Below are 26,753 nucleotides of genomic sequence, written 5' to 3' on the forward strand. Positions count from 1 at the left end.
TCCGAATCATCTGTAACAGAGAAACCATAACAGCAAGCCTCACAAGTGTAATGCATTTGATCAATCTCCTATAGGCTTGCCTTTTTAAAGAGTGTAATACACACACACACATATATATGTGTGTGTGTGTGTGTATATATGTATGTATGTATGTATACACTCAAGAATTATACCAAGCGGATGAGGCGAACAACCGTCTTATTCCTACAACCATACTCTAGCTAGGATCCACGAACACATGATGAATTGGGGCTTTCGTGTACAGGTTTGGGACACAGGGTGGTGAGAGGCTACTTAGGATTGCTTCTAGGAGTTTCCTCTTGATTTGAGCCTCCACTTTCACCGTGGTAAATTTCCTTGGGAATTTCGGATGTGGCTTGCGTGCGGGATGCTTTGGCGTCCCATAATACGAAGCATATTCCTTGTATTTTAAATTATTAATGAATAAGTAAAGATGTTATCATAATCCATCTCGTGTTTGAGTTTATTATGTTTACTTATAATCTAAATAAATAAAACTAACATCTCCCACTCACCCAAATAGGAGTGGCGTCCTCACGTTCAAATTCACTTGTCATCATCCCAAGTTCCCAACATTCTGACGTTCACAAAGAATGATTAAGACGCGACCCAACGAAAATATTTATAGCATAGGAACAGAAAACTTTAAACTATTTGCATAGCCAATGAAAACGTTCTCTCGATAGCGTTTCGTCTATACCCTAAATTGTTTTTCTAAAACACAGAACAAGACATTCTTTAATCCCTCGTGAAAAAGCAATGTCTTTTCTCTCAAGTATTAAATGTAATCATGTTATCGCCTTTTACGCAAACGCTGGCTAGCTAATGAGTTATATTAAAGTGGTGTAATGACAAACAGTCTTTCCTAAGCACTCATGTCAGTTTGAGTAGATTTGACAGCTTTCCTAGACACACCCTTTAGATGGTAATGATTGATGAGTGTCTTCAAGTAAGTACGCTAAAACAACAGTCGACAAGTATCCTCTTTCTGACATAGTCTTTAGTCCAAAGGGTACAAGTTGTTGGATTCAAAAATTCAGTGACTCACACAGTACTGAAGAAGTGATTTATTCATTACTCTAACTATTTTTTGATCAACTTAAGCACATATAGTTGTCTGACTCTAGTCTCAAACATGTATGTTATGACGTAATCTCATACTTCAAATACAAGCATATCAATTTGTTTGAAACATATATTTGGTGCGTCATACAACTCTGAGCGCAGTTGCTATGCTAGCATCAAACCTAAATTTCTTGGCATGGATGCCATCCAGGCTCCTATATTAGACAATCCACATTCAGCTATAACCAGGCTACTTGGAGTCATGGAAATATATACATGAATTATGCCAAGATCGACCTTCTCCATCATAAGGTCTCATCTTAGGCTATCTCTAACCAAAGGATGGCCAAAGGGCCATGTTTAGCCCTATAGCCTTGCAAGAAATTATATTTTAATGAACAGTGCCAAACTATATTTTATACCATATCCAACCGAGGGGGCCAAAGAGTCATAGGCCAAACATAACCCTTTGACAAAAAACTCATCTCCAATCGAGGGGGCCAAAGAGCCATAGGCCAAACATAACTCCTCAATAATTTATTCTTTTAATTGAATTAATATGGTTAATTAAATTAAATTACCATATTAAAATAAGATTTTCAGACATATTTTGAGTGTCACTTGTTGCTAAATGAATAAGCCTCCTGATTTCTTATCTTTATACAATCTCAATAATTTTTCGGATAGGATTTCGAGTGACACGTGTCGCTAATGTGAGTAACTCTCCAGATTTCTTATCTTTATGTAATCTCAATAATCTGTCGGATAGGATTTCAAGTGACATGTGTCGTTAAAGTGAGTAACTCTCCAGATTACTTCTCTTTCTCCTTCATCTCTCTTGTTTTGATCTTCCATAGTAGTTCGTCTTGAGTTAGAAAATTGTCCATTGAAGCACCATTTGGCATAAAGAAAGCATAATAACGAAGAAAGCGTGGTATTCTTACACCTGCCACAAAGTCATGCTTGACATTCTGACGCTAGGTGGGTCAGACTGGAGCGTGGTATTCTTACACCTGCCACAAACTTCTCATGCTTGACATTCTTACACCTGCCACAAAGTCATGCTTGACTTTCTTCGATGTCAGACTGAGAAGTTTCTAAGAACTCGATCAAACTCCATAGCTTCTTAATTTTCTTTGCTTGTGTCTCACATCCAACTTGGAGATCAACTCGTATTTGAAGTGAAATCATAAAAGAAAAGGTTGTGGTCGTGAGTCTCCACATGACGTGACAACTACTATAGTTACGGCAATTACTAGAGTGTCTTTGTTTTAGTAAAGTAAATAAATAATAAAAAGGGAATTGTGGATTCTTGCACAATACATTTTTATGTATGTTATGACTTATGTAGTTTCGAGCCACATCCAGTATTGATGAAGGTTCTCAGCTCATATATCAATTGAATGGCGAAAAACAAGAGCTATTAGCTCTAATACCACTATTAGAAATATATGAATATGCAACATATATAAATACTCAAGATTTAGGGATTATACTTAGTAGAAAAACCTTATGTCAAACAACCTTCTTGTTCTTACGACCGTCTCGAGCGAGGAACCACGAACACGCATGAATTTGGGCTTTCGTGTACAAATTTGAGACATAGGGCGGTGAGTTGGTTACTTGGAATTGCTTCTAAGAGTTTCCTCTCAAGTCTCCCCCTCCATCTTGGTGAACCGAGTGTTTGGGAGGGTTTTGTGAGTGAGGAGGAAATTCCTTAAGACCTCTATTATAGTGGTCTAGCTAGGGTTTAGGGTGAAGGCTTGGATGCTAAGGCAAGCCCATAATACCAAGCATATTCCTTGCATTTTAATTATAACAAATAATTAAAGATGTTATCATAATCCATCTCCTATTTGGTGGATTATGTTTATTTATAATCTAAATAAATAAAACCAACAGTTTCTACCTAACCATTCATCCCTTCTAATGGCCCTTGCCCTCTTCCACATCCGAGCATTTCTTATCCGCGCAAAAGATCTTCCGAATCTGATTGAGCTTGTGAGACTGTTCAGCAATCACATTTGCTGTTGAGGGACTCTGACTCAGAACTATGTCGTATCCATCACGGAAAGAGTCCATGCCTTCAGTGAGAAGTTGCCAGAATAGTCCCCCGGCAGCTGCTCCTCCTCTTTTCGCCGAAAAGTATATCTTGGAGTACACGGTGTTGAAGAGCAAGTCTCTTTGGTAGGTGCTGAAACCGGGATCTTTCCATGACTTCCCAAACTCCGCGATGAATATCGGCTTTTGAAGAATGTTCTGTGCATCTTGGATGTGGGTATTGAGCCAGTTGTTCGAGAAAGCGAGCTGATGTTGATCATTAGAGCTACCCAACCTGCTCAAGCAAAAACCGGTATAAGTACACCGCTAAGAAAGTTGACATGATCCTGCAAGTTAAGGAATGTTTACCATTGATCAGGATAAGAATGAACTGTTGTGAAATCGATCCCAGGAATCCGATTATTCGCAATAAAGTCTGTTCCAATATTATAACCAGGATTGAGACTCATCCTTTGAGGTATTGCTTGTCCATAAAATCCCTCTAGACCAACTTCCAATAAGTGGTTTCTATCTATTGACTTCACATGTGAAGCCATTTCCATTATCCAAGCCTGTTAGTATGAACACCAATTAGTAAAAATCTGACATGAAAAGAAAAAATCCATCTTAAATTAGCAATGCACAACACATAAAAATGGTAGCTGCAATTTTGGTAATTAGCATATTATCCATCTATGCTTTGCTAGTTAGCATTTATTTTGATTCTCGAGGAGAAAAACTTGTGCAGGGGCACCACCACCACTCCATTTATAAGGCAGCTCTCACAAAAGCATGGGACTCCCTGTATTTTAGTCTCACCTAACTTCACATTCGTCCCACCCGATGTGAAAGTTATCCTAGTCAGGCAGCCTTATCCTCTATAAGAGCTATGATTAGTTTATATTTTTGCTTTTCCTGAAACTTGGTTTAAGAAAGATGAAATTTGATAGTCAGTAGCTTGTTTTTTTAACCTGAATAGTCCTTCCTGAAGGATCTGATGAGCATCTAGGCTCATTAATAAGTTCCCAGGCCATAATTGTTGGGTCATCTTTGTAATGAACTCCAGTGTAGGTGTTATATCTGTTAACAACAGCCTGAAAAAAAAAAAATGGATCAAAATTAGAAATGAAGATCATGCATATTCATAAACAGAAAAGGCTCGTTGCATACTCTCAAGGATCGTTGTGCCTAGGATTGGATTTGGATTGGATAATATATTTATACCCAAGGTATGTTGAGTAACTCGTATCTTCAACTTACGTGGGATTTTATTAGTTATCCAATCCAATCATAGAGACTAAATGAGTTCTTATTGCTTTCACTTACGGTTACATGGTTCTTGTAGTAACCCTTCACAACAGGGTTCCTGAAGAAATCATCATCAGATGTGAAGTTCTGCCCTTTCCTTCTTGCCCAATTCACATACTGTTTTCTTCCTCCAAAGCTCTCATAGTTGTTTACCAAGCTTAATATCAGCTTAATCCCATATCTTCTGGCCTCAGCTATCACAAAATCCAACCCCTTCAAACCAAAACCCGAAGGAAAACATTTACGAAACCCACCATTAGTGCAAACTTCAAAAATCTTTTGCGCCCGTGGTGGCTAAGATTGGATTAGATAACTCAGCAAATTCAAAGTATGTTGAAAGAAGAAATGGCCTAGGATTAGATGGATGATGGATCACTTGTGAATGAAACTCATCTCATTCAATCCACACAAAATGGTAGGATCAACGCCTTGTAGTTATAAATTAATCCATCTAATTCTTTCATTTGGGACAAACTTTGATAGTTGGCCTTCATTTCTTACTTCAGCATACCTTGAGGCCTTGTTTGGTAACTATGAGTGAATTGGAATTGGTAACTCACTGTATGCATACTTCAATATAGTGCATTATCCATTCCAATCCAATTGTAAAGACCAAACGAGGCCTAGTTCAGTGAATTATCCAATCCAATCATAGGCGTCGAGAGTGACAGATAGGAAAAACAAAGAGTAAAGCAGACCAAGTATGAGAGAGGAACCTTAAACATTTGCTCGTTGTAGGAGCCAGGGGAGAACTGAAGAGGCCTGTAACCTCCATCACTGAAAGCCCAAGTTCTAGCCACGGTGAGTCCGTGGCTAGTTGCTTCGCGGAAAGCAGACGAGACTTTGTGCCTCTGAGATGGGTCAGAAGCCACATACATGAGCCAGTAGCCATTGAAGCCGTTTGCATAGTAAGGGCTGCCGTTGAGAAGAAAATGCACTCCCCTTACTCTGATGAAATCATCACCTGCTGCTGAAACATGGATGGGACTAATAAAACATTGTTGGTGTATTATAATTGCTAAAAGAAGAGCAATAGAAGGATGCTTCATCTTCTCTAAAATGTAGATGTAATGTTATTGCAGTTGGATAAAAAGCTTGGAGGTGAATTTGGTTGTCTTGTTTTATAATTGCAAATGTGCAAATAAATAGAGAAGAAGGAAACTAGTAATCCATGCAGCAGAGCAGCGGAACCGCCGAATTTTGTAGGTAGACGCCAAATAAATTTTAGTACCGTAGTCAAACACTCAGCTACCTGTTCCTGTTCCAACAATGCAGAAAATATTATGGTTCCAAATTTATTTGCTAGATTTATGTCCATGGAAACTTCAATGGCAAACATGTGGAGTTCATTGAAAGACTAAGTTTGAAAACGTTTTCAAAGTAATATTAAAGGCAAGGCTTAATCGTAACCATGACTCATGGACGATACCACGAGTTGCATTTTCGTTCCTGTATTCAAGTATAAGATTTAGTAATCCTCAAACTAGTATGATCTCAGAAACACCAGTAATACTAGTATGGTTACAAGTTACAATACAAGAAACAAGTACAGTATTGCTGAAAAGTTCCGTTCTTTTTCTCTACTACATTTGGAGATCAATTCGTGGTTTGTATACAACTTACTAAACAGAACAAAAGACACCAATTCTTAATTTATATATGACTTACTATCTATTCAATGTCTTCTCATTTTCGTTGTTTATGAAAATTTGAAACCAACACCCATTCGAGCATTTTTTTTATTTTAATTTGTTTTAAGGTTTTAACTTTTTATGTTTCCTTATCTACCCACCAGGGCCACCACACGCATTATCATTTTCTAGGTAAGTTTTTCGCACAACATTTATATCTTTTTGACTCTTTGGCTTCTTTTATTTTGTCAAAATTTGACTCTTTGACTTTGACCTACATTAAATTGGCGCCATCTGCGGGTATTGACATGATGGTGACACGTGGCAAGTCAAAGTCCTGTCTGACTATCACTTAAAGTGACGATGCCTCCCACCATTCAACTGCCTCAAACATCCCACGTTATGGGAAGCTTACCTACACTTCTGGGATGGCATTGCAACGCAAATGGCATCACTTCTGGGATGGCATTGCAACGCAAATGGCATCGTGGGAGTGTAGGGTTTAACACTTGCCCTTTCATATTATTAAATCGAAATGCCACAATGGCACACTAACTGCATACGGAATATATGCCACGTTCGTTCTGGGCCATTGTGCATATGTTTGAACAGTGACATGCATCTCTACAAAGCCTGGGATGCAAGATTAGAGGGCTTACTGAGCCCACATGTGTGTGTGTGAGACAGAGAGAGAGAGAGAAAGAGAGACTGAAGGGGGTTCTACAAGTAACAAAATCTTTGGCTTTGGGAAAATGCCATTGCTTTACAGCCTTACAGGAATGCTTGAGACTATCTTCCCAATGAGATTACAATATACCCTACTCCATATAACAAAAAGAAACGGGAGGCATCTACGTTAATCAACGACATCAAAATCATCTCAGAGATAACATACGATTTTGTGGCAAAATGATACGGCCATCGTCACGTGTGTACTCCAATGGATACGGATTGGCCCTGACATCATAATGTTTGAATTTGACCCCCATAGCCATAATTCTTCAAAAGCACTTCGTCTTGCCGCCAATTCTCTTTAACCTTCACTACAACCTGTTTAAAGCATGAATAATAGTCCTGTAAGGTGGATATTTCCTATATAAGACATGACGAAAAATGTAAAAGTGAGGAGATAATGCAGCAGCTGAACTGCCCACGGTGACAATGCTATAAGTGCAGGACAATGGCCAATTAAAGGATAAAGTTAACATAGTTTGTGCACAAAGATTGTTCATGGTATAACTTGGCACCTCTAGGAAGACTTTCTTCTGCAAGAAATTTTCTATGTCGAGCCGCGCAGCTGTTGCAAGTAGTTTCAGAGCTCTCCCTTCCTACGAAATTATTCAGGACACAAAATCAGCGGACAAGCTATCTCTTCGTACAGTGATGGCACATGAAAGCTCTGTGGCTTTGTGTGATACATGCCTTTACACCCCATATTAAATCTTTGATCAAGAAAATAAAAGATAAATTAATTTGAATATAATTTGCACGTCCTTTTGCAAGCATTTGCACTTGAAAATTTCATCTTCCAGCTTATTATTTCATAATAGCTAAAAAAAAGTAGACACAGTATTGCAACTGAAGATTACTTACTTTTCCAATAACAATGATCTTCTGTGAGTTTTTTTCAACGACAATTTCCACTTGTATAAAGTCTTTTGCCGTTGGCCTAGTTTTGTAGCTCACGACATTCACCTGGAGAAAAGAAACTATAAATATTATCATTTTATTCTGTTTCTTTCTAGGGATTGGATACCATTCCTCACAAGCCAAACCTTTTGAGCTTCTATACTACATACCTGACATGAATAAGGAATCTCTTTGCGGTACTGCATAAAGATCTTTTCTCGAACAATTTCAGATACAAAGAATCTTTCTGGGTGCTCACTGACAATGTCCTAAGGACTCATAGAGAATAAAGATAAGTATTTCCATACATGAAAATAGCACTTGTGGATATTCTTGACGTCTAAATATCCACTTTGAATAAGCATACGGAAGATGGATTTTTACTCCTGCTTAAAAGGAACTAACTTTCAAAAGTTCTACACTGATATAGTTTTCTTCTTTGCGATGGAAAGCATTGTGAAACTAATGCCAGAAAACCTACAACTGAAGCTATTTTCTTTTATTAATTCTATGTTCCCTTAGAATGTGAGGTCTGATTGTATGGATAGTCTTATGACATTCATAACCATTGTGCAATTTCGACACGACTCCTGATGATTGGGATAAGGCAAGAATAGAACATTCGCAGCCATAAAATAGGAACACCATTAAGAAATTCCGTTTGAAAAGAAAGGAAAGGCAACCATGAGTCTATAACATGAAATTCCAAGTACCTTCGGATAATATGCTGGCCCAAAAGGAAGTTTTGATAAAATCCATTGCTTGACGTCTTCCACTCCCTGTCCAAGTTTGGCACTCACAGGTATGACCTCATCAACATTTGTAAATTTCTCATACCACTGTAAAATATGTAATTCTTATTTTAGGCTCAACAGGTAGCTTAAACAACAAGATCCAGAATTACGTGTGTAGTTATACATGTAAACAAATACTGACCTCCAGTTTCTTTGCAATTTCACCAGGTTTAATCAAATCCTTCTTATTCATAACCAACAAAATGGGTGGCAAGCTTTCAGTCTGGTTACCCACTCCTTCTTCCAGCACTTCATCAATCTAGAAACAAGAAAACGATCTAAGGACATGAAGGTAAAGTTTCATAGGTAATCCTACATATGAAGAAGCATACTTTTTCAGGCACTTTACATGCATCAACAAGAACAACAACACAATCCGCATTAACCGCAGCACTGCGAACATTCTTCATCATCATAGAATCCAACTTGTGCATTCTCTTCTCCATAACACCCGGTGTGTCATAAAGTATCATCTGCAAACATATCAATGTCAAAGCCATATGCTTTACCAAAACTTCCGAAACCATCAATAGAGTATTATTTCTGTCCGAACCAAGATACTAGTTGGCTCTTATTTATAAGGGACTACAAAATTAAACCTTGGACCTAAAAATATGAATCCTGAAGCAAAAATCGCTGCTCGGGGAACCATCAAATGGGTACACCTCAAACCCTCAGAAACTTAACCGCATTTACCATTTCCTTTATGTTTCCTTATATGCTAAGTAACCAAACTACACCGTTATTATAGTTTATAACAACATATGAACCACAACATTTCTCATAGCTTTCAATGAGACTTCAATACAAATGCATATAAACAACTGAAACAAAACCAACAATAATATCAGCTACCTGATAGTCTGTGCCAGAACATATACCGAGAATTCGATGCCGGGTAGTCTGAGGTTTATCAGTAACAATGGACAACTTCTGACCAACCATTTGATTCGAGAGCGTACTCTTTCCCACATTCGGCTTCCCCAGCACAGCCACGTACCCTGCATTTTTCACTCAATCAAATCCACAATGCCAACTCTTAAATAAAACCCAAAATTCCTCTGCTAAAATTAAACAAAACCCAGAAGATATTTTATCATTTTCTTACCGCTCCGATGATTCGGGTCAGCGGCATCTTCGAGCTCCTCCATCTCGTACTCATCCAGCAAAGCCATGTTTCTGTCTGGCTTCTCACTCAGAGACAGTAACGACGACTCGTCCCCCGAGTAATCGTAATCTTCTTCTTCCTCCTCCTCCTCTGCATCTTGTTCTTCTTCTTCCTGGGCTTGTTCTTGTTCGGTGATCCCGAGCCGGTGATTTGTGGCTGCATACACAAGTTTTGGGGTCCAATTTCTTCGATATATTGGCTGGAATTGTGGGTTTATAGAGAAATGGGGGAAGAGAGAGGTGTGGTGGTTTTGGGTTGCGAGGAATTTAGAGTGGCGGTAGTGGGTGAGGGGGTTTTCTCTGGGAAGAGTTGCGGACATATGCAGAACTAGCTCCATTGTCGGAGCTCCAGAGTTTCTGATGACTCTCCTCCCACTCTGTTATATCTTACCAGTGGATAAACCTCTAAATCGGCGCCGTTTTTTTATTTTTCCCCATTTTCTCTACCTTTTTCTCTGGGACCTGTATTCACGTTAAATTGTATTCAAATTACCTTTCATTATTAGATAAATTTAAATTTCAATATCTATATATAATTTATAGATATAAATTTTAAAATTTAAACTCATTTAACATAATAATTTACAAATAAGATGTTAAACATAACCACCACTTGAGAATGGTGAGCAAAATTACTCATTTTTGTTTCTTTTTTCCCTTTTAACAAAATAATAAGGGAAATTTTATTTAAACTCATGTAATCCATTTTTACACTTAACTTACTCTTTACACCCATTTGATTTTTATCTAAACTATTAATATATCTTTAAACCCTAATTTACTACCTAATATATTCCTATAAATCCAATTCAATATGTCGATTTATTTTTACACCCATTTGATTTTTAACTATATTTTTTGCTTGTATATAATACTATCAAGAGACGTTGCTTTACTTTTTAACTCATGTTGATGCCATGATTTTAGGATGTAATCAGACTACACCGACGGAGAAGAAAAAAATAATAATATAAAAACAGAAGAAGCAAATGGAATCCAAGGTCCTTGCAATATTTGCAAGTCTTTTTGGTTTTTTGGGGTGCAGTTGAACAGTGGGAGACCGACTGCAGCAATTTGCTATTGCAGAAATATAAACAAACTATGCGGGATTGATTGAAAAAAAAAAAAATTAAAACCAAAATACTCATCTTCTAAACTCTAAAAATTTGAAATCAAACGAACAAAAAGTTTATAAATTGAGTCATACCTTAGTTGGAGGATTCAAAACTTCAAAATCACCATTCATCTATAAAAAAAAAAATTAAAAAAAAAAAACTTATTTTTCTCTATGAGAGCTATTAGGGTTTTAACCAGAATGAACGTAGGATAAATAAAGAATGATCGTAAGGTTTAATTATAGTATTTAGGTTTATTGATAAATTTGAGTTTTATTATTAATTTCATTTTATATTTAATAGTAATGCAATAGGATAAAATAGACAATTAACATTTAAAATGTCAAATTGGGTGTAAAAAGAAGTTACTTGGATTTAAATAAAATTTCTCAAATAATAATCTCTCTTTACACGTACAAAATCAAATGTTTTGCTTCCCGAACTAAAAACATGCAAACAACCTACAACTTTCCTTATGGGTGAACGAAAAGCCGAATAGATCTGGCCGTTAGGATTTAAGCCAAAGCATGATTCCCTTGATAAGGGTGACCGGTGAGTGAAAGGGAAAAAAGTAGCTGCTGAATCAACTGCGAAAACCCAATTCAGTTCAAACTGAAATTGCAAAAACATGGAATCGAATACGGGCAAATCAAACTGCAGGTCAAATAGCCCTCGACCAAAAGTTCCAGGGGCTGTGCACTGGTGCAGCAGCAGCACCGTGAACAAGCACTATTTCTAAAACCGAATACTTAACGGGCAAACAAATTGCGTATAATCGCTTCGAGACAACCCGAAGCTTCAAACTTTATGACTTCCTACTTGTGATCTATAAACCTTCCAATATGCCAGTAATGGCCAAAACTTGAATTATTTTCTGCAGAACCGTACCTCCTCAGATCAAAGGAAAATCTAACTTGTATAAGGTGCGAGAGAATGTTTGTTGATCCACAAAGGGTGTGGCATAATAAAAGACCTTTTATTTTCTCCTCCTGTGTTACGGCATTGGGTCACGGTTGCTTCGTAAAGTGATTATCATTTGCCTGCATCACTCCTTTCAGGAACCTCAGAATCAAAGCCTGGCGATCCCCTGCTGGACGGGATATATGAGTACGCCAAGGCTGCAGTGCCAAGAGTAAGAGCAGTAGCGATCGAGCCCCATACCCATCTTTGTCTTCTTTCCCTTCTCTCCCTGTCACGCCGTGCCATCTCTACATGATAAAAAATTAAAAAATTAAAAAAAAACAGAGAAACTTAGTTGAGCTAATTACGTGAGGTAGATCCAAGGACTGCATTATGCGCATTAGGAAGGTGCACAGATGCATTTTAGTCAACATTTGGGCACAGAGAGAACAGTTAAAATTTACTTCCATATAGAATATTTCCAGTTACATTCCCGTCAAGGACTGGGTTCCCATATTATTTTTAAATGCATCCCACAAACTAATAAAACAATATGTTCCACCTAATAGAGGGTTCCGGGTTAAACACGGGGAAGAGGACCAAGTTCGACTGAGGTAGGCATCGGAAATGATTTGATTTAATAAACAATAGAATAACTAACTAAAGCCTTAGAAATCAAGAAATAAACAAGTGGCATAAGGTATAGAAATCTCACCAAGAACATCCTGATTCCTCTGAACCATTTCCTGATTCATAGCCTCATAGTTACGAAGTTTGTCCATCAACCGAGCAATCTCAAAGTTCTTTGACTCGACCTGAGCTTCCATCTCCATCTCCATCTCAGCCCTTATCAATCCCCTCCCAATAGTATTTGATACAAACCTAGCAAGATAAACTTGTTGGCACAGATCTTCTGCAGGATCAGAACCTAGTTGCTCGTGACCACTTGCAACAGTGGGATCTTCAGGGAGTGTGAATCCTACAAGAGATAACTGTTCCCTAATCCTCTGCCGCTGCCTTCGCATGTTATTCAAGGATTCTTCTACTTGCTTCCGCTTCTCTATCTCCATTATGAGGCTCAATCTCATTTCACGCAATTCAACTTCAAGGTCAGAAACAGAAAGCTGCTGCCCTTGCCCGCTCTCAGATGAAAGTTCTACACAAAGTAACAATAAAAGTAAGTTGTCCATTAATGCCAAAACTTTATTATTGTAGTGCATAGTAGAATAAGGTGGATTACAGAACATTAAAAGATTAAGCATACAAAACTTGGAAACCCTTTTGTAATTTAAAACTGAACTTCTGAACAGGAGAAACGAAGTGTTCTTTTAATGCATAACCTAAACAAAAAGCTCTCAAACACACACAAGACATGCATAGAATGTCATAATTTAATCTCTCCTCCTATGCAATTTCAAAATTCACATAGTCGGGCATCTCTAGAGAACCAGCATGTGAATGCCCTTAATCATGATTAGCAATTTAGTAGTAATCTCATGAATAATGAACCATTTATATGTCATATAGACAGAGATGTCAATTTTCAGCAACAGTATGACACAACACAAACCCTTTATGAAAATAAACTGGAAAGGATTAACTTTCAAGAAAACACAAAACAGTAACACAACTTGAACCCAATACGAAATAACAAGCTAGGATTAATTATTATGTATGGTAGGACGAGTTAGAGTAAACTATCAATTGATATGAATCCAAATATAATACAAATTATTAACAAGAATATCAAACGCACTAGATTAGTTCTCGCTATACTTGGATCAGGTGGTTTTTACCTTATGAAGATATAAGAAATGAGTTTGGTTCGAAATGAAAATTCTGTTCTTGAGTTTCTAATTCATGAGATATGCATGTCAACCAAAACACGACAGAGTTAACGAATGGGTCAAGGTATCTAATGTGATTAATTAAAAAGGTAGAGTAAAAGATTACATGCTCAACACCAATCTACATTTACATAAGAGATGAAAATATATGAGTATGACCCGCCAAATTGCACATCCCTACACATATAGAGGGGGGAAAAGAAATATACATCATATTCTATGTAAAGATACCAAACTATGGCAAAATCAGCATATTCCAATCTTCAATCATGATGCTCAATTAATTCACAGATAAATGGACAAAGCACATTCATGAAAAATTAATAATCAAATGAAAGGAAATAAAATTAACCAAAAAAGCAAAGCTACATACCATCCCAAGCATCATAAAATTCCCCCGTGGGCGTACTGGTCTGTGCAGAACGCTCTGCCCCAAAATTTCCCTCTCCATCAGTGTTGTAACTTGAGACACTCATGGAGTCTTTCGGATCAACGAAATCTTCACGTTCACTATCTCTCCCTGGACTCATGGCAACTTGCTTCAACAAATCATCTTCCCTAGCAGAACCATTACTCAGTTCCACATTACTGCTTCTCTTGTTGGACACATAGAAGTTATCTTCATGCTCGCTACTACTACCTAGTTCCACATTACTGCCTCTAAGTTGCCCATTACTGCTCACGAAATGATGGACACCGTTTGAATGATGCACTTCAACAGGCTTCTGAAAAGTAAAAGTATTCAAATCATCAATAGGCGAATTTGCCACCTTTGCCTCTGCATTGCTGACATTCCCATTGAGCTTTGCCGCCTTGGCCTCCGCACGGTTGACATCCCCATTGAGCTTCTCTCCACCTCCAGCTTTTTGGTGCAAGGACACATCCTGCTCCGAGTAACTCTTCATAAGCCTTGGACCACGGCGCTTGTGGTTGATGATGTAAGGCGAGGGAGGAAATGAAGTGGGCGAATCCGGGAGCGGTGTGGCCTCCGGAGTAGCATAGAGGGCCGGCCTAATCTGAGGTCGATGAGGCCTCTTCTCCACAACGGAGGTGCTGTTCCTCCTCTCCAGCTTGGAGTCAGGAACCGGCATTGAACTCGAAAGAGGCTTCGAATTGGAATTTGGAAGAGATGACATGTCAGCAGATTTGGAAGAAGCTCCAGGTTCTAACAACCTATCTAAAGCTATGACAGTGAAAGTCGGCATGGCTCTGCATCATCAATTCATCATCATAAAAAATCCAAATCAACAAAAAATAAATACAATCCTAGCTGTGCAGTTATAATCCAAAAATTAAACACTTATAATCCGATTCATTTTCTTCAAGTAAAAACCTAAGCCGCACAAATTCCAATTTCAAGAACAATAAACAGACTAATCATAAATAAATAAATAAATAAGCAAATAAATCGAATCTGGAAGAATCCTAACGCTATGTTTGGTTGCCGAGAAAAAAAAAATCAGAAAATCCTCCAGGTTTCGGGGAGACGCCGATTCTCAGCAGCCAAACACAAACAAAAATACACATGAAAATCATGAAATGAAAACTAGATGCAGAAACAGAAAAGTAAGATCGGAGATAGAGTAAGATGCATACCAGGGAGGAGAAAGAGAGAGATAGAGAGAGAAGGGGGTTCAGGTGAGAGGAAGAAAGGGAAGGACGATGCGGAAGAAAGAGGAGAGGGTGCAATTGCAGAGCTGAAACATTATCGAGATTTTTAGGTTTTATGGGGTTTCATCACCACCTTCTTCTTCCTTTCACCAAATGAGAGAGAATATTTGAACCTCCGAGTTGGTTGGATGGGTCTTGAAATCTATCGCAACGACCGCCTCTTTTTCTGAGAGCTTCTCTCGCTCGCTATTTGAAGCCTCCTTCTCACACGGTCCCCGCAAATATTTCAAACGTCCCTTTTTCTATTCCTAGAAGTGTACACCAAGCTTTTGCAAATATTTCAAATTTACACAATGCTACTTTAACTTTTTCTATTTAGCAATTACCATTTGTTCAAAGATAGAGTATAAAGTTTGTTGGTCAGACCGTCACTTAGTACTACAGTCTAGTGGTACTTCTTTTTGTTTGTAAGTGAGAGGTCTTAGGTTCGATTCTCACCAAAGGCAATTGAACCACATTATTGCTAACCCATTGTGAGACTAAACTCACTTCTTCCCCATAATGTAGATAATATCGATTGTTCAAAAAAAGTTTGTTGGTCAGACCTTAAGTTACACAAGAACCCCCTATCCCGCCTCATGCATGTAGGGTATACTTGGCAAACGAGTTGTGTCTGTGTTATACTCGTTATCTTAACAAATCGTGTTATGTTAAATCTACTATCTTAACGGGTTCTTGATAGGCGATCCAATATGGACCCAACTCGTTAATGGGTCGTGTTGTTTCGTGTCAATTTAATGGGTCATACAAGAAACTATCATGCCTAATGTCTAGACTTGGCAAACGGGTCTTGTTCGTGTCGTCTACGTGTCATACCCATTATCTTAACGAGTAGTCAGATAAAGACCCGCCTCGTTAACTAGTTAACAAAGAACCTATTATTTTCGTGTCGTTTAGTGTCAGGCTAACTAGTCGTGGTATATATTGTCAAAGCTAATGTGGTGACTTGATCAAAAATAATTTGTGTACATGTATACGACTAGTTGGACGCAAGAACCTCTCGTTTTTAAGGTTATTGTCATCATTTCACTCGACTACAAAATAGGTTGAATAAGTTAAAAATTTATAAAAAAAAAAGCAAAATTAAAAAAAAATACACTAAAGTGAAATTGTTGAGTTTTTTTCTTTGAGAAAAAAAAAACCACGTAAACACCTATTTTAGCTGCAATAAAGTGGGCGTGTATTGAGTTAATTAACTTCAACTTTCAAGTACTCAAGTTGTGAAAATGACATGTATCCTAAGATGGGATAGATTTTCTTGAGAATAAGCGCAACTTCAAAGATTAAGACTCCGGCTAGGAGAGAGTGGATAAGAGAGCAACAAAATGAGGTTCAAAAAAAAAGAAAAAAGAATTGCATGCCATTTAAACTTTGAGGGTGACTATCACCTCCATTTACATCAACGGAGTATCCTGGAGAGATTTGATTATGATGTATTTGTTTTAATGTAGTTTGTTGCCTTTCTTAATGTTGTAGTTTTTTTTGTGTTTATGCTTATCCAAAAATATTGTACTTTGTGTTATTGATAAAGAAAAAAATGTTGTGCTTTGTATTCAATTTTCTAGGTTAAAAAAATTCATAAAAAGTGATGAAATTTAAGATAACACACACATAAGTGATGAAATCTAACTTTGTCAAAATTTGAATATTTTAGTATTGAAAAGTTCATAAAAAGATTTAAGATAACATGTCCAAAAATCAACTTAAGAAATGTTAAGACAAAAATATAAATTTTTTCCGTTATCAAATTACTACAGAAATAAATATATAGCCCTATATAGAGCCCAAAAAATATATAGCCCCTCATTGGGAGAGATTCTTTTTAACAAACAATAGTATCAACACTAAAGATAAGTGTGTGTGTTTAGCCTCATAATGGACTAGCACGGAAAGATTCTTTTTTAGAGTCCCAAAGATTCATAGGACCTCTAAATTTGCCTATATCAACCATTTTTCTAGCCTCATGTAGAGCCGTCATTGGGGATGCTCTAAGATATTATGAGAAGTTTAAGTGACAAATAGTGGCAAAACATGATATTTGGGTGTTATTGTAAAAACATTTCATTTATATCGCAATTTCTCAAAACTGGGAAAGTTCAGGTCCATTTGTGCAACTTTTCATTTGTTTTGGTCATGTATTAATTAAATTAAATCAAAATTGAGTGCTGCGTTGGCAGTAGCCCGTAGGGTTTTCTTAATGTTAAGACATAAAAGTCCAAAGCGTTATTTTAATTTGTGGCAAGCAGACCGCCGATATACGATTTAGGTCAAGGGTAGAATGGATTTTCAAGCTTCCCAACAAGCGCTCATGTTTTTGTTGTGTTAATCTCGGTACGGTGACGTTTCTTCTGCTGTTATATTTTGATAGGGCGTGTTTGGTGGCCGTTGGAACGTTTGCGAGGGTCAAGGTTAAGACATTTGGCTTGGGGAAGAGTTAGAGCATCCTTAATGGGAGTTTTATCCTCCATAAAGCTACTACATTTCAAGTCTTAGAGCATCTTCAAATGAGATGTCAAAATTTCCACGTAGGCATACAACAATGAAAAATGGCAGCAAGCTCTCTCCAACCGAGCCTTCAATTTCTTAGGTGGCGCTGAGTCATTTGAAGGCAAAACCTTTTACTGTCAAATTTGACAGCAGATGTCAAATTTATTAAATGATATTTTAATAGATTAATATAATATATAATAAATATTCTTATGTTTTTTAAATATTTGATTGGTTCCCTTAATCACTGGACTCCACAAAAAGATAAAAAGTTTATTAAATAACATTATTATTTAACATATCGGATGGAGTAAAATATTATACAAAATGTCAAATTGCCACATAAGCTATCAACTATCATTTTGATGTAGCAAGAAATTTCATCCCCAGTGGGGCTAGATCCACCACTGAGGCTATCAACTTCCTTTTTTGGGTAACATAAAATTAGGCTATATCTCACCCCAAAAAACAACGAGTCCCATAGAAAAAGTAGTAACCTACGTGAGCAAAATTATATCACTCTCTCTACTTGTGAATACAATTATACTCTCCTTTTATTCTTTTTTTTTTAATTCTTTTTTCTTACATTTTTTTTTTTTTTTTTTTGCAATTTGGCAAATTAATGATTGTTTTAAATTTCATAAGAATTAAAACTTTCAAATTGATTTAACGTTCATGGGCATTGATGGGTGAAATTTTCAAATAAATTTGATTCAAAATTGTCTAATACTAATTTACCAATTGGTGCTAGGTAAATTGTTGTGTTATACGTGAAAATCAAATTATTTCAGAGGGCGAAGTGGGAGTTTGTATCTTTCAATAGATGAGATTGAGATAAGAGAATCTAATCCAATTAATGATTCATAAGTGATGAAATCTAACTTCATCACAATTTGAACATTTTTAGGTTGAAAGATTCATAAAACAAAAAAAAAAAAAAAAAGATAGCACGTCCAAAAATCAACTTAAGTAAAGTTAACACAAAAAAAAAAAAAAAAAATCATTGCATAATCAAATTACTACATAAATAAATAAATATAGCCCTATATAGAGCTTGAAAGAAATTGCCCCTCATTGAGAGAGATTCTTTTGTAAAGCCCCAAGGATTCCTTTAAACTCTAAAATGGACTATATCCATCATTTTTCCAGTCTCATATAAAACCCCTCACTAGGAATGCTCTTAGAATGAATGAGCTGGTTGTTAAGTGGGAATTGAGAAATTGCGAATCGTTCAGGGATTTTGATTTTCCTCAATTGCTTTTGGACGTTTGAATTTCTCTAACACCTTATTTCCCTATTATTTATGAATTTTTTTACATTACACAGCGTATGGAGCGCACCGATATTTGAAACACGATTGCAACGGTCAAGATCCAGACGTGCAAATCCAGCTACTCAACTTTAATTATAGTTTGAGGCAAACTACCGATCTTATAAATTTCAGCATGGGACTCTAATCAAAAACTCATCAAACCCGGCCTTGTTCTGAAGCATCGTAAACTAAGGCGATCCACTCGACCCTTTTGGTGTGATTGTCGGCGTACCATAACGTCACTTGAAATAAATGACAATAATATATAATCGGATAAAGTAAAGTGCACCAAAGTAAACCTAAATCCATTCCAAAAGCAAAAGAAAAACATTAATTTAAGATAAAATTAATCCGAACAAGAATGTAAAATTATTTTACCAATTGAAAGTAGAATTACTAGTTTTTTAGTGACGACATCCTACCTCCAATAAGGTTACTAGTATTTGTTTGGACAAATGGGACAACACGATAAGATTTATACAAAGGATATGTTTTACAAATAACGCATAGTTTTCTAACGTAGTGAGTCAAATTTGTAACTACCTCCGATTAAAGTGGAAACAACTACCACCCCAAATTGAGCAGTCCTTATTGGTTTGCGGATCCAAATTGAATATTTGATATTTTCTTCGGGTTAGATATGCAACCTAGTCACGTAGTACAACATGTTTTAGATTGTTTCTCAATAAACCACTTTTATTTACAATTACTTTTGCTAAAAATAATCTTATTAGCAAGTACTAAAGTTTTTCATTGGTTAAAAAGGACAAGGCAAATCTAGGGTTTCCATGCTGTATAGTTTGCTGACGCATGCAATGAAATGTCAACGAAGATTTTGTAGGGAAGAGGAAAGAGAAATGGAGAAATTAATTAATTAACTCATTTAATAAAGTTTTTGTTTAAGACTAGAAAGTTTTGCCCGCGCGTTGCTGCAGGATTAGAAATTATGTGAAAAATTATCTTTAAAAATATAAACACATCAACTTATATCACATCTAATTGAATTACTGCAAAAACATATTGACGTGCTTAATATGAAAATCCATAAACTATTCGACAATATGAAATCCAACAATCTCTAAAGATGAAAAATGAATGTAGAAATTCAGCAATCTCTAAAGATGAGAAACGAACGTAGAAATCCTACCTCATATATATATATATATATATATATATATATATTAAAACAATTAACAAATTCTCAGTAAATGATCACAAAAGAGGTATAAAAAAGTAATTCAACTTCTTAATTTAAATCAGTTCTCACCATAACAAAAATAATGATATCGTTTTCACATTAACTTGGATTGATTTCGATCACCAGCATTAATAAAACCAGTGACTCCAACCTAAGCAAGTAAACGAGCAAATTAGATCCAAGCCAACCAACTTCGAATTTAACCAAATAAAAAAAAATAATTACAATTAAACTAACCTCTTCTTCCCATATGAAGTAGTTGTTGTTCCCTGTTTTGCCTTTGTGAACAGTACATTGTTCACTCTCAACACACAAAATAATCCTGTGATACACACACCAAAAGCAACAATAACAATAAACAAAACATACTTAATCTCCACATAAACATTAATCTCCAATCAGCTGACTCAATCCTTCAATGTTCTTTAACACAACTATGTGTCAATCTAACAATTTTTTTTTTTAATCATATTTACAGGAAGAAGCAAACATATACACATAACAGATGGTTAAGTTTTAGCTGATAATGGAGCAATGGTAACAAACACTGCAGCTGTAACTCAAAGGTTAAACTGGTCTTGCAGTGTATGAAAAACTGTTTATTCGAGTGTGAGTTTGTCAATAATTGATAAGTTTGTGCATTGATAGTTAAGACGAAAGAAAGACTAAGGCCAATCAATATTCAAATGCAATAATTTTTTTTTATGAAAGTGAACGGAAGACAATGTGAGAACAGCATACCTTATAATGAACGATGATCGGAGACAATGTTGTATGCAAAAATTCGTTAGCCTGTTTACTGAAGAGTAAATGTGTGAAATAGTACGCTGAAAAAGAAGAGTAAATAAAGTATAAGTTGAAATACAGACTCAGAGTCACAGTAAAAAATTTAGGAAATAAATGAGTAAGAATAAACTGAAAAAGTATGCAACAAAAGATCAACCACTATGAATCTTCTTGTACAACAGAAAAGCAAATTTTTCTTTCTTTTCCAAAAACATACAAACTCAGCTCATCTTTTGCATAGCAAAGATGGACCCAAAGGAGATTCCAAAAAAGAAAACCCCGTAGGAGACACACTATAGTTTCTGCCCACCACAGAGCTTAATCTCTGTCCACACACTATCCATACCCCTTACTGAATCAAAACCCCTAAATCGAACTGATCACAAAACTGGATTACTGCTCTTACTCTGTTAGACATACCCACACTTATCAATTTACACATAAATTTCAATTCTGAATCATTTGGGTTTCCAAAAAATTCCACAGAAATGCAAAAGTAGACAAATAAACTGAAACAAAATTATGTGCACTGGGGAATCAAGACTCACCCAAAATTGCTATCCAATGCCCTACAATTGAGAACACGTTTACAAAGCCTTTCAAAGGCTCATATTCAACTTTCATATGCAAAGACTCTAAGCTCCAATTGTTATTTCTCAACTCTAGTTACTTCAGCTGCATAACAGAAAGAAAAAAAAAAATTATTTAACTATAATTAACTAATCTGATTTAAGATTAATAAAAAAAAAGTCGGAAATTTCAGCTTTAAAATTACATCTCAGGCTGGAAGTCGAATAAAAAACGTAGAATTTCAAAACTCCTCACCTTAATGTCAGAAACCCGAAAAACCGGATCTCCTGAAACCAAAAAGAAAACCAAATTAAATCTGAGGCCAAAATTCCCAAAATCACAACCAATTTAAATGAAAAACCCGTTTATAAATCCAACCAAAATCACAACCAATTTAAATGAAAAACCCGTTTATAAATCCAAATTTACACTCCCAAGCACATAACATTCAAAGTCCACACCAAATTGGCAGCAGGAAACGTGATCCGCTCCAAATTTTCTGCAAATCGAGACCAAACTGACTATTTTTTAGCAAGCGAGCGTTGTCGTCTCCAGCCTCCGACAAAAGGATCTAAACAAATCTTAATGACTTAACCATTTTTTGGAAAAAGCCGAGACACAGAGAGAACTCGAGATGGGAGAGCAAGGCCAGGATTGAAAAACCGAAATCAAGAAAAGCAACGAAGGAACAAAACCCTAACTCAAGATGACTCTCGAAGTCGAGAGAATGAGATGAGCGCCTTGTGGAAAACAGGGACACAAACGGAAAGAAAACAGAGAAGCGAGGGCAGTTCCGTCCAGACACTGGTCATCCACAGTACCCAACCCCTACGGATTTTAGTATATATGATATTGAAACGTGACGCAACCATAGTCTCTCTACCACTTACCATAACTTCGTCCACGTCACCAAGATTCTAAATCTCGTTCAGTGGAGGGAGCATAAGATTCCTCATATTATCTCGCCATACTCCTTTTATTTACATTGTCATTGTCTAAATTAACTTATCAGAAATTAACGGCACGCATTTAATGCCTTTCTACAAAGGTCCCAATCCCAAGAAAGAAAGGAAAGTAGGAATCTTTGCTTCCAAAAATATTCTTACGGTCATCTTGTGATTAAAGAATACATGATTACTCGCATTCAGATAATATCGGAAACAGTTTATTAATGATTATTACGTCTAATGTTTTAATTCTCGATTTCAGCCCAAAATAAAAAAAGGGCCCGTTATGGTGGGCTTGTAAAATAAGCAGAAAAAAAAGCCCAAGAATCTCCAATCCGACAGAAAAAACAGCGAAAGTTATTCTGGTCTTCCCACCTCGTCTTTCAAAAATACATGCGTCAATGTCGTCCCTCCAACGATTTTCATTTTTTATTTCGCGTCGAAGTAAACCAGTCGTCTTCCTTCAAATTCTCGGAAGGCAGTTTCGGTCACCATCGTCCGCCCGGCCCGGCTGACCGACCGACGGTTCAGATTGCTGCGCGGCAGAAATGGGGGGGATTGGTTTGCTCGCGTCGGATTTGGTAATCTCGTTCATGTGGGTATGGTCGGGCGTCCTGATTAAGATCTACGTGTTTAGCTTTCTGGGGTTTGGCCACGGACCCAGCGGGGAGATTATCAAGTGCGCCCTTTCGATTTTGAACATGTTTTTCTTTGCGTTGCTGGGTAAGGTGACCAACGGTGGCACCTACAATCCTTTGACCGTGTTGACCGGCGCGTTTACCGGGGGTTTCAGGCGCTTTCTTTTCACTATTGCTGCCAGAATCCCTGCTCAGGTGACCCCCTTTGACTTGTTGATGGTTTGTTTGGATAGAGAGAAAATTTTAAGTAAAATAACGGAATCTAGATAGAAAATATTGTTTGGATAGATGGAAAGTCGATGATCTTCTTTTACCTCTCTTCAGGTTATTGGCTCTATTGCTGGGGTTAGGTTCTTAATTGCGACCTTTCCCGAAATAGGTCTGGGGCCTCGTTTGAACGTTGACATCCATCGAGGTGCTCTTACAGAAGGATTGCTGACGTTTGCGATTGTTACTATCTCGCTTGGACTCGCCAGAAAAATCCCTGGGAGTTTCTTCAGGAAGACGTGGATTTCCAGTGTTTCTAAGTTAACTCTTCATATTCTTGGCTCTGATCTGACTGGTGGTTGCATGAGCCCAGCCTCTGTAAGTACCTGCAACGATTCTTCACGTCTGTAAATCTGTTTCAGCTTGCTGAGATTTAATTTACGAAACTTGAATCCACTAAACCTGAACTTTATGGACTTTGGCAGGTGATGGGATGGGCTTATGCTCGCGGCGACCATATTACCAAGGAGCATATCATGGTTTACTGGCTTGCCCCGATAGAGGCCACTCTGCTGGCAATATGGACATTTAGGGTTGTCGTTCCACCAGTCCAAGAGGAGAAGGTAGAAAACAAGGCTAAATCAGAATGAAGAAATTCCACTGCATTTCTCCATGTCTTACGGACGTTCTAACCTGTCGACATTTAGAGAAGATCGACGATGGTTGAATTAAGCAAGTTTCTCCTGTATTTGAAATCATTGTGCCTTTGAATTTGTAATCTATGAAATGGAGGGTTCGGCCCTTCCCCAGCTTAGCATCCATAACAAAAGATGTTCTCTTACTAGTCTTGATTTCTCAAACAGTAAGGGCTGGTGGCATGTTCATGGTAGTGCGAATCAGTAACCCAGCTACTTCCGACTTCCTTAACCAGTCCTTTCGTCTCCATTACACTCCTCAATTCATCTACAGAATCCCACCTTCCGATGGTTGCATAAAAATTCGATATCAGAACATAATTCCCGGGCTTATCGGGCTCTAATTGCAGAAGATGCTTAGCAGCAAGCTCACCCCTTTTAACATCCAGATTAAGGCTACAAGCATTCAACAATGCTGACCAGACTGCTGCTGTAGGCCTAATGCCATGCTTAACCATATCATCAAACACACACCACACTTCATCTATCTGACCGGCACGGCCTAACATATCCATGAAGCAGACATAGTGCTCCGGACCCAGGCCCAGACCATGCTTCTCTATCGCCAAATTAAAACACTCCCCACCTTGCTCCACCAGCCCTGAGTGCCCACAAGCTGAGAGAACAGCAAGAAAAGTCACAGAATTCGGCAACACTCCAGTTCTTTCTTCCCCCATCTTGTAGAACAGATCAAGAGCTTCAACCCCATTCCCATGACTTCCATATGCATCAATCATGCTTGTCCACGAAACCACATCTTTATTACGAATTCCATTGAACAAAGATCGAGCATTCAAAATTTTCCCACACTTTGCATACATGTCCAGCAAAATATTGCACATTTGGGTATCGGATATGAACCCATGACGCATTGCCACGCAGTGTATCTGCTTCCCAATCCACAAATTCGAATTCTCTGAGCAAGCAGCAAGAGCGCTAGTAAGTGCAATTACATTCGGTTTCATGGCGGACATAATCGACAATGCCTCTTCGTACTTCTTGTTTCGAACACACCCGGCAACTAGAGAATTGAAGATGACATCATCCTTTCGACAATTCAAGCTCGAGAACACTTTCATGGCTTCACTCATACATCCAACAGCAGAGTAGAAATCAATCAAAGCGGTGCCCAAAATCACCATATCGCGGCCCATCACAACCACCATCCCGTGAACCTGCTTGCCTTGTCGAAATGCCTTGGAAAAGGCACAAGCTTTAAGCAGAGAACACATAGTGAACTCGCTGAACTCCACTCTTTCCTTCCTCATTGCTTCAAAAACACCAACCGCTTCTCGGGCAAGCCCATGCCTTAAAAAGCTCGAAAGCAAAGCGTTCCAAGTCACAACATCCTTGAACTCCATCTCCTCAAAGGCTCTGACAGAGTCCTCCAAAAACCCATATTTGGAGTACATGTCCATGACGGCAGTCTTTGCCACGGTTCCTGACTCGGAACCACTTTTGATCATCAGGCAATGGACTTGCCTGCCACGTTCGGGGCGGGGAAGAGCCCTGCAGGCACCAAGCACCGGAGTGAAAGTGTAGGCATTGAGGTCGGATTTCAAGCGATGAACGCGGCAGAAGAGAGCCCATGTAGAGGAAAATTGTCCGTTGCGAGTGTAAGAGGCGAGCAGGGAGTTGAGCGAGTAGATATCTCTGTGAGACGTTTCATCAAACAGGTGGTGGGTGTGGAAACCATTGAAATAGCATTTGGCGGGAAGGCGGAGGGAACGTATAGGACGAGTTAGGGCGGCCATCAATTGGGGTGAGGGAACGTCTTACATCTAAGGTTATACTCACTCTCGGCTTGCTTCCTTCTCCAACATGTTAGGATATGGAAGCCAAGTCTTATACGGCGTTATTAAGGAAATATAGAGCCGGAAGAGACGCCGCATCCACATGGCTCATCAAATTGTTTATTGTTATTGAAACTTAGAAAAAAATATAAACTTAACGAGATTATTCATATTGAGTGAAAAATCATAATAATTTTATTTGAATTCATCTTTTTGAAAAATTTGGATGTCTCACAGCTAGTCATAATAATTTTATTTGAATTCGTCTTTATGAAAATTAAATTTACAATTTCTTACTTACAAAAAGAAATTTCTCTAGACCATAAAACTAAATAGTCTTGAAAAAAATAATTACCTCAAAATGCTAAAGAGAGCACATACTTTTTACCACATGATGTTGCATGTGATGTGTACTTGACATGTGAATTAATAAGTTCATGTCATTGAATGTTTGTTATGTGTCAGTTGTCGCATCACATTGTTCATGAATGTTGGTAAAATAATATGAACAAGGATTATCTCCCTCCTTTTTTTCCCCTCCCCTCTTGTTTGAATGCTCATGATTTTCCCTCCTCTCCTGTTTGAATGCTCAGGATTTCATCTTGCATGGAGAGAGAAGAAAAAAGTAAAGAGAAGGGAAAAAAAAAAATTGTGAAAAGACGGAAGGGGGTGGAGGGAATCACCGTCTAGAAAATATGGTCTCCCTTACATTACTCTTATTGATTGAATGCAAGAGACACATGACTCATTGACGTGCGAGCATCATGCAACATGTACTTTCCTTTTTTAGTTAAAAATACATGAAAGTTGATATTGACATTTCAAAATACACTCATGCTCGGGGAGACAACGCATTTTTTATGACGTAAAATTGACCTAAACCCTAGTGCAGAAAAGAGAACATGGGCAGTACACTAGACATTTAACAATTT

General features: G+C 37.5%; 4 protein-coding genes, 1 long non-coding RNA gene and 1 pseudogene across 6 annotated transcripts; 1 reads left to right on the top strand and 5 right to left on the bottom strand.

Moving 5' to 3' along the window:
• Positions 1 to 2,568: 2,568 nt before the first annotated feature.
• LOC137724643 (mannan endo-1,4-beta-mannosidase 7-like) lies at positions 2,569 to 5,483 on the bottom strand (annotated as a pseudogene).
• A 1,286-nt stretch (positions 5,484 to 6,769) lies between these two features.
• On the bottom strand, positions 6,770 to 10,103 carry LOC137712449 (GTPase ERA-like, chloroplastic). Its single transcript, XM_068451520.1, has 9 exons — positions 9,597 to 10,103; positions 9,344 to 9,489; positions 8,821 to 8,961; positions 8,631 to 8,747; positions 8,408 to 8,533; positions 7,865 to 7,963; positions 7,659 to 7,760; positions 7,313 to 7,393; positions 6,770 to 7,115 (listed from the first exon to the last, which is right to left on the bottom strand). The coding sequence occupies exons 1-9, from the start codon at positions 9,991 to 9,993 to the stop codon at positions 7,029 to 7,031; spliced, it is 1,296 nt and encodes a 431-aa protein (XP_068307621.1). The 5' UTR covers positions 9,994 to 10,103; the 3' UTR covers positions 6,770 to 7,028.
• A 1,037-nt stretch (positions 10,104 to 11,140) lies between these two features.
• LOC137711402 (uncharacterized) lies at positions 11,141 to 15,390 on the bottom strand. Its single transcript, XM_068450641.1, has 4 exons — positions 15,114 to 15,390; positions 13,891 to 14,726; positions 12,386 to 12,826; positions 11,141 to 11,978 (listed from the first exon to the last, which is right to left on the bottom strand). The coding sequence occupies exons 2-4, from the start codon at positions 14,720 to 14,722 to the stop codon at positions 11,803 to 11,805; spliced, it is 1,449 nt and encodes a 482-aa protein (XP_068306742.1). The 5' UTR covers positions 14,723 to 14,726; positions 15,114 to 15,390; the 3' UTR covers positions 11,141 to 11,802.
• Positions 15,391 to 20,148: 4,758 nt separating this feature from the next.
• Positions 20,149 to 22,193, bottom strand: LOC137719299 (uncharacterized). 2 transcript variants are annotated; one of them, XR_011066366.1, is made up of 6 exons: positions 22,003 to 22,193; positions 21,797 to 21,828; positions 21,520 to 21,646; positions 20,927 to 21,012; positions 20,423 to 20,507; positions 20,149 to 20,336 (listed from the first exon to the last, which is right to left on the bottom strand). It is a non-coding gene; the product is annotated as an uncharacterized lncRNA (long non-coding RNA). The 2 variants fall into 2 exon arrangements; XR_011066360.1 differs by lacking the exon at positions 22,003 to 22,193 and having other exon boundaries at positions 21,797 to 21,917.
• A 698-nt stretch (positions 22,194 to 22,891) lies between these two features.
• LOC137708277 (probable aquaporin SIP2-1) lies at positions 22,892 to 24,112 on the top strand. The gene is made up of 3 exons (XM_068447323.1): positions 22,892 to 23,321; positions 23,451 to 23,711; positions 23,819 to 24,112. The coding sequence occupies exons 1-3, from the start codon at positions 23,037 to 23,039 to the stop codon at positions 23,981 to 23,983; spliced, it is 711 nt and encodes a 236-aa protein (XP_068303424.1). The 5' UTR covers positions 22,892 to 23,036; the 3' UTR covers positions 23,984 to 24,112.
• Positions 24,062 to 25,909, bottom strand: LOC137708267 (pentatricopeptide repeat-containing protein At5g66500, mitochondrial-like). The gene has a single exon (XM_068447312.1). It carries the CDS (start codon positions 25,780 to 25,782, stop codon positions 24,175 to 24,177), a length of 1,608 nt encoding a protein of 535 aa, XP_068303413.1. The 5' UTR covers positions 25,783 to 25,909; the 3' UTR covers positions 24,062 to 24,174.
• Between the last annotated feature and the right edge of the window lie 844 nt (positions 25,910 to 26,753).

Source organism: Pyrus communis, chromosome 1 (assembly GCF_963583255.1).
Source record: "Pyrus communis chromosome 1, drPyrComm1.1, whole genome shotgun sequence".
Classification (NCBI taxonomy): domain Eukaryota; kingdom Viridiplantae; phylum Streptophyta; class Magnoliopsida; order Rosales; family Rosaceae; genus Pyrus; species Pyrus communis.